The 19,209-nt window shown below is 39.4% G+C and overlaps 3 protein-coding genes and 1 long non-coding RNA gene across 5 annotated transcripts in view; 1 reads left to right on the top strand and 3 right to left on the bottom strand.

The window, feature by feature from the left end:
- Positions 1–19,209, bottom strand: part of LOC125801341 (zinc finger protein 239-like) — a 289,352-nt gene that overhangs the window by 76,317 nt on the left and 193,826 nt on the right. The window lies entirely within an intron of this gene.
- LOC111189946 (uncharacterized) overlaps positions 1–19,209 on the bottom strand; it is a 131,133-nt gene that overhangs the window by 85,713 nt on the left and 26,211 nt on the right. The gene's annotated exons all lie outside the window — the stretch shown is intronic.
- LOC125801269 (zinc finger protein 239-like) overlaps positions 1–19,209 on the top strand; it is a 108,446-nt gene that overhangs the window by 67,152 nt on the left and 22,085 nt on the right. The window lies entirely within an intron of this gene.
- Positions 6,257–17,286, bottom strand: LOC125801371 (zinc finger protein 41-like). Its single transcript, XM_049477986.1, has 2 exons — positions 17,222–17,286; positions 6,257–7,750 (listed from the first exon to the last, which is right to left on the bottom strand). The coding sequence occupies exon 2, from the start codon at positions 7,606–7,608 to the stop codon at positions 6,655–6,657; it is 954 nt and encodes a 317-aa protein (XP_049333943.1). The 5' UTR covers positions 7,609–7,750; positions 17,222–17,286; the 3' UTR covers positions 6,257–6,654.

Genomic DNA, 19,209 nt, shown 5'->3' with positions numbered 1-19,209 from the left:
TCTACACTCTAAAAAACAGAGGTACGATATGAGTACTCAAGGGTACACTCTTCATAATTGTACCCTCAAAGGTACAATATTATGTCTTGACAGGGTCAGATTTGTTCCCTCTGAAGTACAAAGTAATTTCTAACAGCAATAAGTACAAATTTGTACCATTTAACCTGCAGCCAAAGGGTACATTCAGTATTCTGTATCACTGCACTAATAAACAATATATACTTAAATTGCGAATTTTTTATTTGAAAGCCAGACAATTTTGGATCATCAAGTTTTTGAGCCATATTTAGTTGATGATAATGTTTATAATCTTTATAATCTTTACTGGCACCAAAACCATGGGTACAAAAAAGGACTTTCACTGAAAGGTACTTTTTTGTACCTCAATATGAGCTACAGCCCCAGCGACAAGCTTTGTACCCTTTGTAATTACTTTTCTTAGTGTGTAAGAAAGTAAATAGAAGGAATTATGGATTATAGACTTTGCTTGCTAACCAACTTGATTGGGTCAATAAATGAAATTATGACACAAAAGATCACTAGGCAAAAAACTTTCTATCATTTTTACTGACAATGTAAAAAAAAAAAGGTAAAGCTTTTTAACAGAGTCAGAACAACTTAAATTAATCATAATTGAGAATTGCTCATATATTTGAAGAATACTGAGATTTTTTTTTTTTTTACAATATCGCTCAGCTCTAATAGACACTAGAGTATTTTGAAGTTCCAAAAAGATTTCAATCTTTCGAAAAGTAGTTTGAATCCATTTCAGATATCAAATACATATTATATTATAGCCCCAAGTCTTTCTTGTCTCTGATATGTGGTTGGGAATTCTAAGACAAACTCTGAGACAAAGTAATATTTGGATGAAATAAACAATAAAATGTGTAAGTAGTTAGCTGAATTGTTAATATTTGGGGGAAATAAACTTTTAAATGTGTAAGTAGTTAGCTGAAGTGGTGATATCATATTAAGGAGTAGTAAGTTCACAAGGTGGCAGTATCGTGAAACATAGGGTCCTAGAACTGGGCATCGGCTCCTTCCCCGGTGCTGACTGATGCAAAGTTTAAGTGAACATATTTAGGTCAGATCATTATTTATTTTAAAGTAAATGTACTTAGAATGTCAGGCATTTTCAAGCACTTTCTCTAAAATTCCAGCACTTTCCAGGTCTGAAAAAGAAAACGTTAAAATTCAAGCATTTTCCAGGATTTCAAGCACCCGTAAGAACCCTGCATATGGAGCAAAATTAGAGTTTTTAAATATTTTTTGTACAGAACAAAATACAAATGTTCTTAACACAAAACAAAATCAAATGTTAAAGTATCATAGGCTTATTAATGCATCTCAACTCCAGTTATAAACCTTTAAAACACGCTCTAGCTGTAACTCCAGCATCAGCTCATCAACCGCAAGACGTATTGTGAGGACAGCTGAGAGGATCATCGGCGTCTCTCTCCCCTCCATCACGGACATTTACACCACCCGCAGCATCCGCAAAGCAACCAGCATTGTGAATGACCCCACTCATCCCTCACACGAACTGTTCTCCCTCCTGCCTTCAGGAAGAAGGTACCGCAGCATCCGTTCCAGCACGACCAGATTCTGCAACATCTTCTACCCCCAAGCCATCAGACTCCTTAACTGCAGAGACTGAACTGATGTTTTTTCTGTACATGCACACACACCTCACTTACCCCAGAAAATGGAAAGCACTAAAAACCCTACTACCTCACTGGACTCTTGCACACTGTGTAATGGAGGTAATTACTACCTCACCTGGGGCCTCATTTATAAAACTCTGCGTAGGTTCTGGAGTGAGAGTGTGCGTACGCACAAAAACAGGAAATGGCGTACGTCCAAAAAAAATCAGATTTAAAAAAGTGTGCGTACGCACACCTGAACGCAGTTTCCTCTTTATAAATCACAATCTGCTTATAAATGTGCGCAGCTGACCAAGCCTCGCGCTCCGCCTCCGTACCGCCCAGATTTACCCATAAAAGGTCCATGCAAATCACCCAATGAATATTTAAATGAGTGATTCCCCATTCATTCTGATCGGGATGATGGAGGAACAAAGCAAAGAAGCGAAATTTTTGAGATTGTGAAGTGGAAGTCCTTGTTTCAGAGGTTGAGGCAAGGAAGGATGTGTTGTTTGGTGGCCTTAGTAGTGACATTACCAACAAACGCAAGTTTGTTGAGTGGCAGCATGTGGCTGCAGCAGTAAACAATATGAGCTCCACAAGCCGAACTATTGCAGAGGTAAAGAAAAAGTGGTCAGATTTAAAAGTCGACGCAAAGAAGCAAACTGCTTTGCACAGAAAAAAATTAACTGCAACTGTAATCAAGTAATGCGAAATTACTTAATTAATTACTCAAGTAATGCCAAAAACGCCATTATAACAGACAGTGCCTCACTATTTTCTGCCTATTGATAGAGCTGTTATTTTATGCAATTAGGTACAGCTGTTTATGATCGTAATTATCTGCAACTATTACCAGCCCGTAACACTTTCCTCTCTCTTTATTATAGAGTATAATTTGTTGCAATAATAATAATAATATTTACATATATATATATATATATATATATATATATATATATATATATATATATATATATATATATAAATAGCACCTTTAGATTTTACAACTGTGAGATAAAACAGATAATACAAATAAAACTGATATAAACTACAAAGTGAAAAACATACAAGTTAGTGGAAAATTAACACTACATATACATATAATACAGAATAAGATACAGAAATAATTTTAACTATACATGCAGAAAAAAATGTAATAAAGTAAAAAATTAAGTAAAGTAATGCTTAATCTTCCTTTGTTAATTTTGATTTATGTGGTAACTAATATGCGGAAGGAAGAAAAGCTTGCGCATTTACTAACAATTCCCTACTTTACCACATGATGCCACTAATTCCCGCTCTCTCCGCACACTTTTGAAGGCATACGCATGCCTTAAACCTTGCTTAAATGTACGCTCGTTTTCACACCAAGTATTTCTTTATAAATCACAATTCTTGCGTGAGATGTTGCTTACGCACATTTCTGCCCTCTTTTTATGCGTACGCACTCTTTATAAATGAGGCCCCTGGTCTTTTTTGCACACTGCATAATTTGCACACTGTCTTGTTATTTATTATTCTTTGTCTGTATGGTGTTGTATTGTCTGTCTGCACTTTTGTACTGTGGCACTATTGTTCTGTCTACACTGTGTATGTGCACCATGGTCCCTGGAGGAACGTTGTTTCGTTTCACTGTGTACTCTTTATATAGCTGAAATGACAATAAAAAACACTTTGACTTTTCAACCAGTCAGCCCACAGCATAGACTGTGTATAGCTGGACAGAGCATCATCTCTCAAAAGTGAAGCTACCACAGGTTGGGTGCCCCCTGCTCTTTGGTTTCAGAAAGCTGTGTAAACCCACCCGTCCCCATAGGTTTCAATGGCAAAACAGACAACTTTCAAACACGTTTTTTTTTCTAATATACTGTAATTCTACCTCTTTTATTTAAATGCAACAGCTAGTGTAACCTCTGATTATATTGTCAAATTTTTATATCCCCACAGAATTAGTTTTTTGAAACGGTATTCAGCTTTATTCAAAAAGGTGTGGTTGGGACCAATGACTGTATGGGCGGGACCATAGACTGTGTATAGCACTGTGGAGTTTTTGGACTTCAGCTTTTAACTAATAATTTTTGGACTTTTAGTCAAACGTTTTTGGAATTTAGCTTTTAGCCAAAAGATAACAGAATAGCAACGACTCCACTATTTTCAGACGGAAATAGCCTAGCAACAGTTTAAGATTTTCAATGTCATTAGCGCTTTTCCAAGCCAACTTAAAGTTCTTTCACAAATTTTCCCATTTCTAGTAATATTTACACCAGTGTTATAAGCATATATTTAATGAATTAAAGGTGCATTATGTAGGACCTGAGAGCAAGTGTGTGAAATGGCTGCCCAGTCCAATTTCAAAACAACACAGAGAGTAGTCTGCTCCGCCCACCCCTCCCCAGCCACTAAACTTATTTGGGTTGCCAAATTCAGGCTAAATCTACTGAAGAGTAACTGTTTATTGTACCTTGGGTGTATTGACAAATATCTTTCAGTTATGATTACTTAACTTAGTATCTATAATTACATAATCATTGTGTGAAACCTTGTGTTTTATATGCAGTAACCAATACTCACATTGTATTTGATACGCATTTATATAGAAGATTAACCAATAACCACAATATATATTCTTTACACATATAGTAAAACATTGTTTGATCAGGCATGTAACTAACACAGACTCTATTATATGACAAATTAACCCACATGATACATAAGGCATTTACTAACACATAGGATCTATTGTATGGCGGACCAACCACGCGTTACTAACACATTAACATATAACATATGAAATCTATTGTGTGACTTGCGTAGCTCATGCTTATAGCATTTCGTTCACTGCATGACCCTAACTAACGGCCATCAATCATTAATGTAGTGCACACTGTATGAACTGAATTGATACAAAGAAGACTTCAGGATGAACAGTGCGGCCTTTCTCTCTCTGTGCGTGCAAAGTCCTTCACCTACCAAAGCGGGAGGAGGACGCGCGCACATAGGGAGGGCGGCACTGTCCAATTACTGAAACAATACCGCACTGTCCGGCTGCACACAGTCAATTCCTGAAACAATACCACACTGGTATTGGCTGGACACAGTCAAGGCCAAACACTAGTGGTCCGGTCAGACCTGTGAAACTTGAGTACTAACACGTGAAATTATGCATATTAACATGAGCTAATCATCAGCAACGCATCATCAGCAGGTTTCACGTCATTTGGGGTATAAACATGGAGTCAGATGAGAGGGGGTCAGAACTTATACTGGGACGGCTCTTAGACTGTCTTTCATGTGTGGGTTCTCCTGAATTCAGTACTTTGTAATAAATACTTGGTTTGCTTTCAACTCCACTCCACCTGTCTGCGACTCTCTCTATCAAACGAACACGTAGGGGAGTTGTACCCCGGATGAGGGGTGGGTTTGGACCCATCTTTCATTTTCATTTTTACAACACTACACAACGTTAAGACTAGTAGGAGGGGTGGAGAGTACGAGCGAGAGGAGAGGAGAAATACAGCAATTCTAAACTCTTCTAAAACGGACCGAGGCTCTGCAGTGTGCCGGACCTGTCTGACCAAGCAATCTCCACGGTGTACCTCCGCGACCATTAGCTAGCCAGTTAGCTTATCTGTTCAGGAGAAAAGTAGCAGCTCTGGGTCGGTCTTGTGTTTTTTGAGCTCTATGTCTCCACCGTTCGAACTCACTGCCAGTATTCACTCTTGTTATATTTCTGCTTTGGTCACTGAGCATTTTTTGAGACATGCTGAGGCTTTTTAAGCTGTGTAGCAGCTGAGGTTTAACTGAACCAGCTCTGCTAGCTCCTTTGCTGTGTGGTACTGCTGTAGTGCTGGCAACCTCAGTGGGCGGAGTTAGTGTTGGGGAAGGAGCAGCAGGAGGAGTCAGAGGACAAAACAAACACAAAACCCGGTGGTCCTACATAGTGGTCCTTTAACAAAAAAAAAAAAACAGCAACTAATTCAAAGCAATACTCTGCGTTTTTCAGGTGCTATAGGACTTCTGCCCCAGAGTGTCTGCATTTCTCCTTCTACTGATTTTGAGAAGGGTGTAGTAATGAGTCTATTAGCAAAGTTATATGACAATCTAACCAATCAGATTAATGATAAATGAGTTTACAGCAGTTCTTTTCGGATATTTATTTCACATTTGTAAACTATTTTATTCACATATTTTACTACTGTTGTAGCCTGATAAACCAATTTTTACACCCAAACCAATTCATTTACATGATTTAAAATGAAGTCTAAATTATATGATGCATTTCAAAAATCAGATTTTTCAGGTTTAGGGACAGATTATGTCACACAGATCTAGGTGTATTATAGATAGAAGAACCGAACTTTGAACCAACAGTAAAACAGAAACTATGGACAATAATATACGAGCTCTGCTGGGCAGACTACAGCTCCTCTGCGCTCCGGCATGGGGGAGCGGATCACAGCAGACAAAGGGCAGGAGGAGGCGGTGCAAGCGGGGGCTGAAGAGGGGGAAATATCTTTGGATAACAAGCTGGACCTGCTGCGGCTGAAGGATGAATGAAAAAAAAGACAGTCCAAAAGCATCCTCAGTCCAAACACATTCACTTAGAGTTACATGTTCACGTTATTTATTGATATTTTAAATGTAACTGAATATATGAAATAATATTATATACAATAAAATAAAATTACTCAAAGCATATTTTGTATAAACTAGGTAATAAAATTAGTCCGTCAACTAGGTTGCCTATAGTGATTTTTAAGGTCCAGTAGGTGTGAGTATTCATGACACAGTTTCGACACAGTTTCAATACAGGTTCCCTATGGGTTGAAACGCTTCATGGCGCCTCATCTACCCATCACTACTAATAAGAAAAATAGAATAAAACTTGAGTAATACAACAACCAAATATCCCGCTATATCCACTGGTGGAACGTGTCCCAAGAGACAAAGTGAAACATTTGTGTAGGATAAGGTGTTCTGTCCGAAAGATTTAAGATTTGCACTTTTAATTGCTGTGGAACAGATTTGGGATTGTTTTCTCTCCTGTGTGAATGCGCTGGTGTTTTTTGAGACGACTCTGATGATTAAAACTCTTCCCACAGTCTGAGCAGTGATACGGTTTCTCTCCTGAGTGAATGCGCTGGTGATATTTGAGATGACTCTCTGTAGAAAAACACTTCTCACACTCTAAGCAGTAATATGGTTTTACTCCTGTGTGAATGCGCTGGTGTATTTTGAGAGTACTCTGTTTGGTAAAACTTTTCCCACAGTCTGAGCAGTAATACGGTTTCTCTCCTGTGTGAATGCGCTGGTGACTTTTGAAATGACTCTGTTGTTTAAAACTCTTCCCACAGTCTGAGCAGTGATACGGTTTCTCTCCTGTGTGAATGCGCTGGTGATTTTTGAGACTACTCTGTTCAGTAAAACTCTTCCCACAGTCTGAGCAGTAATATGGTTTCTCTCCTGTGTGAATGCGCTGGTGTTGTTTGAGAGCACTCTGTTTAGTAAAACTCTTCCCACAGTCTGAGCAGTGATACGGTTTCTCTCCTGTGTGAATGCGCTGGTGTGTTTGGAGAGTACTCTGTTGAGTAAAACTCTTCCCACAGTCTGAGCAGTGATACGGTTTCTCTCCTGTGTGAATGCGCTGGTGTGTTTTGAGAGCACTCTGTGTAGTAAAACTCTTCCCACAGTCTGAGCAGTGATATGATTTCTCTCCTGTGTGAATGCGCTGGTGATTTTTGAGAGTACACTGTTTAGTAAAACTACTCCCACAGTCTGAGCAGGAATATGGTTTCTCTCCTGTGTGAATGCGCTGGTGGTTTTTGAGAGTACTCTGTTCAGTAAAACTTTTCCCACAGTCTGAGCAGTAATACGGTTTCTCTCCTGTGTGAATGCGCTGGTGATTTTTGAGATCACTCTGTTTAGTAAAACTCTTGACAGAGTGCTGATGTTTCTCCATGTCGGAAATGTAGCAAGCAATTTCTGCGTGTTCTGGAGATTCTTCTGGAAGGCTTCTGCTTCACCTCTTTCAGCAGTTTAACATTCCTCTTAGTTAAATATCCTGGTTGTTGGTGATGAATTTCAGGAGAATATTTTAATTTCTGGAAAAAACAAAGAAAAATGTAATTGAATAATAAAATAAAAGCAGGTCAATTAATTAAAGATAACTGCCTAAATCATATTGACAAAACTACTGGTACATTACATTACATTACATTTGGCAGACGCTTTTGTCCAAAGCGACTTACAATAGTCAAGTACAAAAGTAATAGAAATTAAGAGTTAGATAGGGCTTAAAGGAGGTCGAAGGGAAATAAAGGGATAGAGAAATGAAGGAGAGGAAGAAGGAAATGAGGTTAGAAGTATTTAGTGTGTTAGAGGTGTTAAGAGAGTAAGTGCTCTTTGAAGAGCTCTGTCTTCAGGAGTTTATTAAAGATAATGAGATATTCTCCTGATATGGTAGTGGAAGGTAGTTTGTTCCACCATTGGGGAAGTCTGTATGAGAACAGTCTGGATTGCTTTGTGTGAGTGTTAGGTAAAGCGAGGTGACGTTCATTGGAGGAGCGCAGCGGCCGGGAGGTAGTGTAAGCCTGCAGGAGTGAGTGCAGGTAGGAAGGAGCTGTTCTGTCATCACCTTGTAGGCGATTGTAAGAGTTTTGAATTTGATGCGAGCATAAACTGGTAGCCAGTGGAGCTCAATGAGCAGCGGGGTGACGTGCCCATTTTGGCTGGGTGAAGACCAGACGTGCTGCTGCATTCTGGATCATTTGGAGTGGTTTTACTACACAGGCCGGGAGGTCAGTTAGTAGGGCATTGCAGTAGTCGAGGCGTGAGATGACGACTGCTTGTACAAGGAGTTGGGTGGCCTGTTGCGTCAGGAACGGTCTAATTTTCCTGATGTTATAAAGTGCAAAGCGGCAGGATCGAGCAACTGAGGCCACATGGTGTGTGAAGGAGAGCTGGTCATCAACCATAACACCCAGGTTCCTAGCGACCTTTGTCGGTGAGAGAGAGAGAGAGAGAGAGAGAGAGTCGATGGTTATAGAGAAGTTGTGTTGAAAAGATGGTTTTGTTGGTATGACCAGAAGTTCAGTCTTTGAGAGATTTAATTGAATGTGATGCTCCTTCATCCATGAGGATATGTCAGTGAGACACTGCGATATCCATGCAGATATTGAGTGATCTTCAGGTGAGAATGACAGGTATAGCTGGGTGTCATCAGCAAAGCAATGGTAGGAAAAGCCATGTGAGTCGATAACCTGACCAAGAGAGGCGTTGTATATTGAGAAGAGAAGGGGACCCAGTACCGAACCCTGGGGAACCCCAGTAGATAGGGAGTGGGCTGAGGACAGCTGTCCTTGCCATGACACCATGAACGAGTGCCCAGTGAGGTATGATCTAAACCATGACAGCACACTGTCTGAGATCCCCATGTTTGAGAGTATAGTTAGGAGAAAGTCGTGGTTGAACGTGTGGAAGGCGGCCGAGAGGTCCAGCAGAATGAGCACTGAGGACTGGCCTGCAGCTCTAGCAGTTTTTAACGCTTCAGTCACAGACAACAGAGCCGTCTCGGAAGAGTGTCCTTTTTTGAATCCAGATTGGTTCTGGTCCAGGAGGTCATTCTGGGAGAGGAAGCCAGAGACCTGATTTAAAACTGCTCTCTAGAGTGTTTTAGAGAGAAAGGGTAGTAGTGAGACTGGTCTGTAGCTATCAACCTGGGCGGGGTTGAGAGAAGGCTTTTTAAGCAGTGGTGTCACATGCTTGTTTGAAAGCAGTTGGGAAAACACCAGAAGTTAAAGAGGCATTGATCCTGTGAGTGATAGCCGAAATGATTGCAGGTGCGATGGTTTGTAGTAGGTTTGAGGGAATTGGGTCAAGCGGACACGTAGTAGGACGGCTACATGTTAGGAGAGCCAGTGTCTCGTTCTCAGTGAGAGGAGTGAACGAGGAGAGCGCAACGCCTTCGGTGGAGGGACACCGGGCTGCAGAGCATGTAGTAGGACTGCTACATGTTACATCAGTAAACTGGTTGCTGATAGCTGCCACTTTCCCAGTAAAGAATGAGGCAAGTGTTTCAGCCGTAAGGCATGTAGCCGGAGGAGGAGGAGGGTTGAGTAGTGATTTAAATAATTTCCGGGAGTCTGTGAGGGAGCTGAATTTATTGTGATAAAATTCAGCTTTAGCAGCCGTGATGCTGGCTGAGAAGGAAGCCAGGAGCAGTTGGTAGTTTTTTAGGTCTGCTTGTTTTTTTGTTTTTTTTTTTGCCATTTTCTTTCGACAGCTCGGAGTTTGGAGCGTAGTTCCCTGAGTGAGTTATTTTTTAGCCATGGCTGCAGTTTGCTTGAGCTAATGGCTCGAGATGTAATGTTTTAAGTTTTAATGTTTTATTTTTTAAGCCATTAGCGATTAATAGGCCAGTTCCACGTCCTCGTCCTGAGAGACGAGAAGTATGAGAGAAGGAATAATTATTGGAGAGAGCCGCCGGAGTAACAGTGTTTTCAGGTTTAATCCAAGTTTCAGTCAGGGCCAGCAGTTGTAAGGCCAGATGATTTGCATAAGAGGCGATAAAGTCTGCTTTGTTAACAGCCGACTGGCAGTTCCACAGCCCAACAGAGAATGAGGTAGTAGTGGGCGTGGTTTGTTTTAGTGGACGCAGGTTAGTATGATCCTGGCGCCTGTGTGTGTTTTTTCGCCTTCCGTGAGTACCGGTGACTACAGGTATGTGATAGGAGCACATTTTAGGAAGCAGTGGGACGGGCTGCCTTGTCGGTGGACTCGCGCAGATAGACTCGCAGGTCTTTACCCGCGTTGGTCTTCACACGAGAGGGTCTTCACACAACAGCTGATGCCTCGGCGAGTGTGAGTGATGAAATAGGACTCAGATTGCGCACAGCTGCGGGCGATATAGGAAAAGACTGTCTTTTAAAGCCGTGAGTAATGCCCGTGAGTAATGGTACATCTTTATATTCCCATAAAAGCTTCTGTACTGTACCTGGTGGTCCTCCAGCCACTAGAGGGAGGCCACATTTTGCCACTCGCAATAATCAGGCGGACACCTGCTTAGTGCCTTTATAAGGACCGCCCACTGTTCAGACAGTCTGTATTCTATTCCGGTCTCACAAGAAGCTGAGAACTTTCTTAGTTTGAAAGAAAGAAAGACAAATATTCTAGGTTTTATTTTAAAGCCTCCTTGGGTGTTCCCCTGGGGCAGCTTTTTGTTTCCCCTTCTTTTGGGGTATTCTCGTGTTTTCTCCCTTTTTTTAGTTCTGGGTAAAAGACTCAAAGTTGGTCTTCAGAAAATACTCGTTTTCCATTTCCCTGAGTATCTTTATTTAAAGGCACACTAGGAAGGATTTCCTTGATTGAACTTTTAAAAAAAGGAAAAATTACAGCTTCAGACTCACTGCACCGCTACATTGAGGTGTAATAGGAGGAATAGCGGTCCTCTCGTGTCTGTGCCAGAGCTCCTTTGAGCTCAAACAATCTGTAAGTTTGCCTCTTTCGAGAACTGCAACCTGCTTTCCAACCTGGGGCATCGCCTAGCCTGGGCTTCAGCCCCGAATAATTTTCCAGCAGCCCCGAATCGTTTCGCTCAGCTGTATTATTAATGATGATAAATGCCACTGGCCATGTGTAAATGGAAAGTCTCTTAACGCTAATCATGGAGCCATGGATAAAGTTCTGCCTTTCAGGAGAAACCGTGAATCAGCTCGCTGGTTTTGTGGAGCGCAGTGGTCTAGTAGGGAAGCCCCACCCCCCTCCGTCTTGCTGGGGAGGATTTTTGAGTTCCTGCAGTGGGGTGTAGCTATGATGTTAAAACATATCTGGATATACAATGATTTTTCTAAAAAGTCAATGACGTATAAGGATTTTCAACATGCCAATTTTAAAATACAAAAAATAAGAGAATCTTTAGCAATTGTTCACATAAACTCATTAAAATTTTAGATTAAGTGATTTTAGTGTATTTTTATATATTATAGAAGAATTGGCCTTGGCCTTACAAAATGTCATGTGATGCGACTGTGATTTATGTTAAAATTAATACATTTCCTTAATATATTTTATTTTACAAATTCCCAGTAATATAAAGTGTTTATAAATAAATTATTTGCATATTTTTTTAGTTTTTGTAAATAATGATCTCAATTTTGTTTTTTAGTGTACCAATCACTGGCTATAATGTAGTTAAAAGGGTAAATTTTCCTGTAAATCCATTAAAACTGATAAAATGTTTTCTAAAATACCATTAACGTCAGCATACAGTATCAATAGTTAAAATTTCAGCAACAGAAAATGGATACTTTATTTTAAATTTAATACAGTTACTGTTATTATAGGTTGCACCAGATGAGTGGTCGCTCCAAATGACAAAGTTTCGTATCATTACTATTTAACTATTAAAAGAGACCAATATACAATAAATGAAACAAAATAAATAAATACAAAAACAGAATTCCATACAAAACCAGAATTATTTTCTTTTTTTTTTCCAATTTGTCCCTAATTTACATGACCTATTAACCAACTCACTCATTCAGACTTCCCCTATTACTAGTGATGCTCCAACACCAGTAGGATGAAGACTAGCACACGCCTCCTCCAACACATGTGAAGTCAGACTCCGCCTCTTTTTGAACTGCTGCTGATGCAGCATTTTTCGAGTAGCATCACAGTGCTAACGCTTGGAGGAAAGCACAGCGACTTGGTTCTGCTCACAGATGCAGGCTTGTGCTGTTCCACATCACCCTAGGGCTGATGAGAGGAAAGAGCACCATCTACTGTAACCACCCAGAGAGAGCAAGGCCAATTTTGCTCTCTCATGGCTCCAGCAGCTGATGGCAAGCTGCATGACTGGGTTTCGAACTAGCACTTAGCCCGCTGGACCACTCAGAGATCTGATTTAAACCAGATTCAATTAAAATAGCAAAGATTTCTCAAAAATCTCATCACAATGTAATATGTGTAAAACATAAGTATTATGATGTGTTGTCATTGCAGCGAATATTATGGCTTTTTTAGGAACATTTAATTCTATAATTGAATAAACCTGGTTTGAGGGTGCATTGTGTCAGTACCTAAACTATGTTGGACATTAATAAAAACTAAATAAATAAAAACTAGTTTTTAACCATTTCTTTAGCATCTGTAGTTTATTTTAGTTTTTTTTAATTGAATAATTTTTTTTTTTTTGGGGGGGGGGGGGGGGGGAGGGGGCATATTGCCCAGCTCTACACCTCCCTATAACTAATTTGTGCAGCATCGGAGGACAAAACTTGGTGAATTTTAAGGTGCCCCTAACAGTTGTTAATTTGCGTGAAATCATTACATCATATTTCTGAACACTCAATGGCAAGTAATAGTTGACCCTGATTTTTTGGCCAGCATCTTATACAAGTCTGATTGCTGCAGGATTGGAATTAACACGCTACCTATGGCGAGCGTTTTTTACTTTGCTTGACAGGGGCATCTGGTAAAATAGATTAACAGTTGTAAAGAAATATATAAAAGTTAAAAGACATGCTTGATATTTTTTTTTTTGCATTTTTTAAATTATATTTTACAAAGATTAAACATTATCTGTAATTTTGACTCAAAATCACTCAAATTGCATTAAAATATTTTAAAAAAGTAAAATATAGTACTTTATGTATACATTTCATCAACTAAATATAAAAGCACAAAATGTGACAATCTATCCCATAAATCTATCATGGAAAACACTCTGCAATGGTCGCACCACATGACATTTGGTCGCACCACATGATGTTTTCAAGTTCAGTCTGAATTTACAGGCAGAGAATTAGCCACCTTAACAAAATAAGTTAACTTCCCACAAAAGTTCACTAAGAAATTCATAATCAAAATATATATTTGTAGAAATAACTTAATATTCTTTATTTTTTTTGAAGTCGTACCACATGATATCCAAATGTGGCAACTACATACCAGCTGTTAAAAAGGTTATTTTTTTTATCAAATTGAACAGAGCGTTACAAACTTGCTTGCAGCTTCCACAGGTCCCTGGCAAACTGGTAAATTATGTAACTTCCTGTATTTAAATTGGTTTTAAAAAATAAAGGTCCCAAAGTAGTAGTTTCTTGATGGTCGCACAACATGATATTCTATAAAATGGAGACTATCGGACAAAATTTGCTTGTATATTACGATGGAAGTAAAATTACAGGACTAAAAAACAATTTAAAAATCATGCCGAAAAAGGCAAAAAAATAAAATATATAGGTTAGGAGTAATTTCAAAACAATAGTCATGGTGGGACGGTCGCACCACATGATATTTTGACACTTTAAATAACCTAAATTGACCCATAAATGGTTAATTCAAACTTATATAAAGCCTTTGAAATTAAATTTCTATAATAGTAACGTTTCAGATGTCTGCACTAAATGCACAGATTCTAAATGAACCCTGTTTCACTGTGTTTGGCAATGTACAAAAATGTAAGTTTTCTGGGAAGAAGTAAGAGAGGCAAATGAGTAATTTATATCAAAATAATTACTCTAAGTATGAGATTATTCTGTTAGACATGTTCACAAATTTGGACAAAAATTACAAAACCAAATATTTCACATTGAAGAAGTCAAATGTTGCAGAACCTTCCAATAGCAAAAATTACATATATTGTAAAAGATAATTATAAATATAATACATATTGAATTAATTTTATTTGGAAAGGGGGGCTGTTTATTTAGACAGGGGTGATAGTGAAAAAAAATCCTGAGCCTGAACTTTTTTTTCCTGTTCCAACAGGGTGAGGAAGGGTGTGGGGGGGGGGGGGGGGATTGTTGGGGAGGGACAACAGACTGTATGTGTGACGTAACATAGGCATAAATGTTGACACATTATTCAAACATTTAATAGTCTGTGTATAACCTTATTGTCAAGTGACACATTTTAGATAACGTTTTCACTTACAAGAAGCTGCAGTTCCTCATCCAACCACTAGTCAGAGCTGCAGCAGCAGCACAAGCCCCGCTCTCTTCACTCAGTCACAGCTACAGCCCAGCCACGGGCTACAGGGCTCAGCTCAGCCAGTCTGGAGCGTTTTTTTTTTTTTACACGTTTTTTTTTAAGTTCATCTGTGTAGGAAAAGGTTTTAAAAACGGATAATACAGCTCTCTACAGTTCACCTTTCAGCCAAAGCAGCTAACAGCAGCAGTTGTCACGGAGGCACTGCTCGGATTACATTATAAACAGGTCAGTTAGCGCGCTGCTAACCTCATGATGTTTATAACTACGGAGTTTAGTGAACACACCACGGCTGCAAGGTTAGACTGTTGAAGGCTACTGAAGACTATTAAAGGCTATTGGAGGTTATTGAAAGGGTTATTGGAGCAGAAATCAGTAAAGGCTGGTTAGATAAGTGATTCACCTCCTCGTCCTTTACTGCGGTGAAACTGCGACTAGCGCTGTCACAGTGATGTTTATTAACGTCATTAAAACTGATTTTGTCAGGTATTGTCTTATAAATATTTACACAGAACTTATATCTCTCCTAAAAAGCGTTTATTTTGGTCAGTAACATTCATGTTTATTTACTAGCAGCGTAAATTACCAGTGTTTGCTTTGGTGTGGATGTAATTAGGGGAATCTGTACCAGCCAGGTTTGCCAGGCATCTGTGTGGCATTAATGTGGCATTTGGCCCCGCCCACGATCGGCCCATCGTGGTGAAAGACGACCGGCAATCGGAATCGGCCCCAAAAACACTGATCGGTTCAGGAGGTGTAAAAAAGGAGGTGAATTTTGGCAGTGCATCTGCGATTCTTTTGCTCTCTGCCCGTTTCTTTCGTTTAGCACAACCACTTTCATAACTCCGCTTCATTTTCACTGTGACAGCTGTCACTCTAGGTGAAAATCAAGATCAGGTGAAAATCTAGGTGAAATGAAGATCAGGTGGAAAACACAATTTTAGTTCAGTGATCAGGGTTAAGAAACTGCTTTAAACTACAAACATAAAGTACTGTACTAAATTCTGACTATCCACTACATCTGGCTTCTAGCTAATTAGCTATATTCATTTTCTCCTGTAATCCTAAACTAATAACGACAGTGAAATATGTGAAATAGTGATTAGCTGATCAGGTACAGGGCAAGTTGAACATTACATATATAGTTTATTTATTTTCTAAAACCTTGACTCCCTATCTAGCTAATTCCAAACTCAAACTAACTCACTAACACAGCTGCAGTTTACTAATCACAGTGGGTTTAATCTGTGTGCTGATACAAGAAGTGTATTTTTAACCAGCTATCAGAAACATATCATCACAGTTTACGTGTTTAGCCTACCGTTATCTTTTTTTGAGAAAAAGCTCCGTATATCCAGATCTGTTTTTAAATCAGCTGAAGCTGCTGCGTCTGATCCCGCTGCTAAATCTCACAGCAAGGGAGGGGCTTCCCCCGCTCCTCCGCGCGCCGCAAAAACAGCAAGCTGATTGGCTGTTTCTACTGAGAGGCGGGACTTAATACCTAAACCGGCTCTATTTATTTATTTATTTATTTTATTTATATATATATTTTTTTTTTATAGAGCCACGCTACGCCGGATTTCCGGCGCGGCGCCGGAACGCTATCACCCCTGTTTAGATATTTATATTCGGGAGGGGGGGTTGTGGGTTAGACTGTATTTAATTGTGTAATCTAACTTTTTTACTGTGTTTGTTAGATAATGTTTTATATCTAAATAAAAACATTGGAAAAAATGTTAGACTGTTAACATTAGCCAGCTAGATAACATTAGATACTGGATTAAAAAAGCACTGGGGTCATTGGCTAGGTAAATAACATTAGGTGCTGGTTAAAGTGCTGACAACTTTTGCTAGCTAGGCAATGTAGCTACTGGTTAAAAAAAACGCTGGTAACCTTAGCTAGCTAGCTAACATCAGCTAGTTTGGTCCCCTATTGTTGGCCCACTGTAGATGAATATTAAACCATTATTCCCACATAAAAACACATCATAAAATATTTTAATATTGCTAATACTTTTGTAAATATGTGCATAAAAAGCTGTGTGGAGCAAGAACCACGCTCTTTTAATGTACCACGACGATATAGAAAAACATAAAGAGCAGTTTTGTTAAAATAATACAGCAGCTAGATAGAGGGCTACATTCATTTTGAATGTAAGTTAAGGGTTTAGCCACCTTTAGCTAACCTAGCCAATGCTATCTAGATAACTAGCTAAGCTAAGCTAGCAGGCAATTCCAAACAATACAGTTCTATTAGACACCTGGATGTCTTAAACATATTAAATTTGTGTATCTGAGGTGTGTATTAGTGATGTGGGGGAGGGGGGGGGGCAGGAGGGTGAGGCTCCGTTATCCTGTGTATGATCTGTAAAGCCCCCCATCCCCAGCTCCACGACCCCCTACTCAAACCCCCCTCCTGTGTCTGTGGGTCAGAGTCAGACTGCTGAGCAGAGCTCGGAGAAGATCCAGTGCTGGTGGTGTAAATGCTGCACATGCTGAAGGTGCTGAAGGTGGTGTTGGTGTAGGAGTGAATGTAGAACAGAGAGAGAGAGAGAGAGAGAGAGAGAGAAACTTCTCCATACCTTCTGATCCTGCTCTTCCTCCGGCGCTGCGGGAGGAACAGATCCGTGACTTTCCCGTCAAAATAAAAGTCCGCTTGTAAAAATATAAAATGTACAAAGAAGTGATTTTAGCGAGGAGAAGGTCAGGTACGAGGTGGAATTTATCTAGTGTTTTTTTTAAATAACTTTGATTCGCTAATTTAACAGAAAACTTGCTATTTTACTGTAATAATAAACAATAAAAAAATTGCAAATTAAAGTAAAAAGAAATCCCACTTAAAACCATTACTGTGAATTATAGTTTCCTGCTGGCCCTTAACTGATACTTTCAGTCATTATAACAATAATAATAATAATAATAATAATAATAATAATAATAATAATAATAATAAAAACACTGCAATAAAGATAAGGAATATAAATACAGGACAATACAGAAGAAAATGAACATTGTCATCACTTTTTAAGCAACTTTACATTGTTAAAAAAATACACAATTTAACAACCAGCATCATATATTATAGACAAACTTCTAAAAGCTACCGATTTTTACTATTCGTCTAAAATAAAACATGCTGTCAGTAACTCAAAGAAATGTTTTTTCTTTATAATGCTACTTTTATTAAAGAGTTGTGTCCTGATTCAGAATATATTAATAAAGTGTCAGCGCAAAACTGTCTTCTCCGGCAACACTAGTTTTAGTACAATTTCCTACATTTTCTTTTATTATCTATATTATTTAATGTGTTTCAGTTTAAAAAAGCTTTTGATTAGTTTTATACTCTTTATTTTCTCAAACTAGTTTATAGTATTTTATTTACAGACTCAAAACTGATTTTTATTCAATTTTAATGGGGTGGTTATTTTGACAGAAAATCTTTTTGGATTCTGGCCAAGTGTTGCTAGAATCACAAAGGTCCTCTCCATCAGAGCCATAGAGAGAGAGCGTCGCGACAAGGGAAGTTCAAAATCCTTGATGGTCACGTGATTCATGGAGATTTCAGATAGTTCCAGGAAGTTCTTGGTGGGCAATTTGAGCCCATAAACACAGAGACAGAATTGCGATTTTGGGGCACTAATAATAATATATAAATAATCCTCAATGAATGATCTATGTATAATGAAATTATATATATATATATATATATATATATATACACTGCTCAAAAAATAAAGGGAACACTCAAATAACACATCCTAGATCTGAATGAATGAAATATTCTCATTGAATACTTTGTTCTGTACAAAGTTGAATGTGCTGACAACAAAATCACACAAAAATCATCAATGGAAATCAAATTTATTAACCAATGGAGGCCTGGATTTGGAGCCACACACAAAATTAAAGTGAAAAAACACACTACAGGCTGATCCAACTTTAATGTAATGTCCTTAAAACAAGTCAAAATGAGGCTCAGTATTGTGTGTGGCCTACACGTGCCTGTATGACCTCCCTACAACGCCTGGGCATGCTCCTGATGAGGTGGCGGATGGTCTCCTGAGGGATCTCCTCCCAGACCTGGACTAAAGCATCTGCCAACTCCTGGACAGTCTGTGGTGCAACGTGACGTTGGTGGATGGAGCGAGACATGATGTCCCAGATGTGCTCAATCGGATTCAGGTCTGGGGAACGGGCGGGCCAGTCCATAGCTTCAATGCCTTCATCTTGCAGGAACTGCTGACACACTCCAGCCACATGAGGTCTAGCATTGTCCTGCATTAGGAGGAACCCAGGGCCAACCGCACCAGCATATGGTCTCACAAGGGGTCTGAGGATCTCATCTCGGTACCTAATGGCAGTCAGGCTACCTCTGGTGAGCACATGGAGGGCTGTGCAGCCCTCCAAAGAAATGCCACCCCACACCATTACTGACCCACTGCCAAACCGGTCATGCTGAAGGATGTTGCAGGCAGCAGACCGCTCTCCACGGCGTCTCCAGACTCTGTCACGTCTGTCATGTGCTCAGTGTGAACCTGCTTTCATCTGTGAAGAGCACAAGGCGCCAGTG

This window comes from Astyanax mexicanus, chromosome 4 (assembly GCF_023375975.1).
Source record: "Astyanax mexicanus isolate ESR-SI-001 chromosome 4, AstMex3_surface, whole genome shotgun sequence".
In the NCBI taxonomy this organism is placed as follows: domain Eukaryota; kingdom Metazoa; phylum Chordata; class Actinopteri; order Characiformes; family Acestrorhamphidae; genus Astyanax; species Astyanax mexicanus.
Note: the sequence above shows the minus strand (reverse complement) of the source record. Positions and strands in the feature narration are given on the sequence as shown.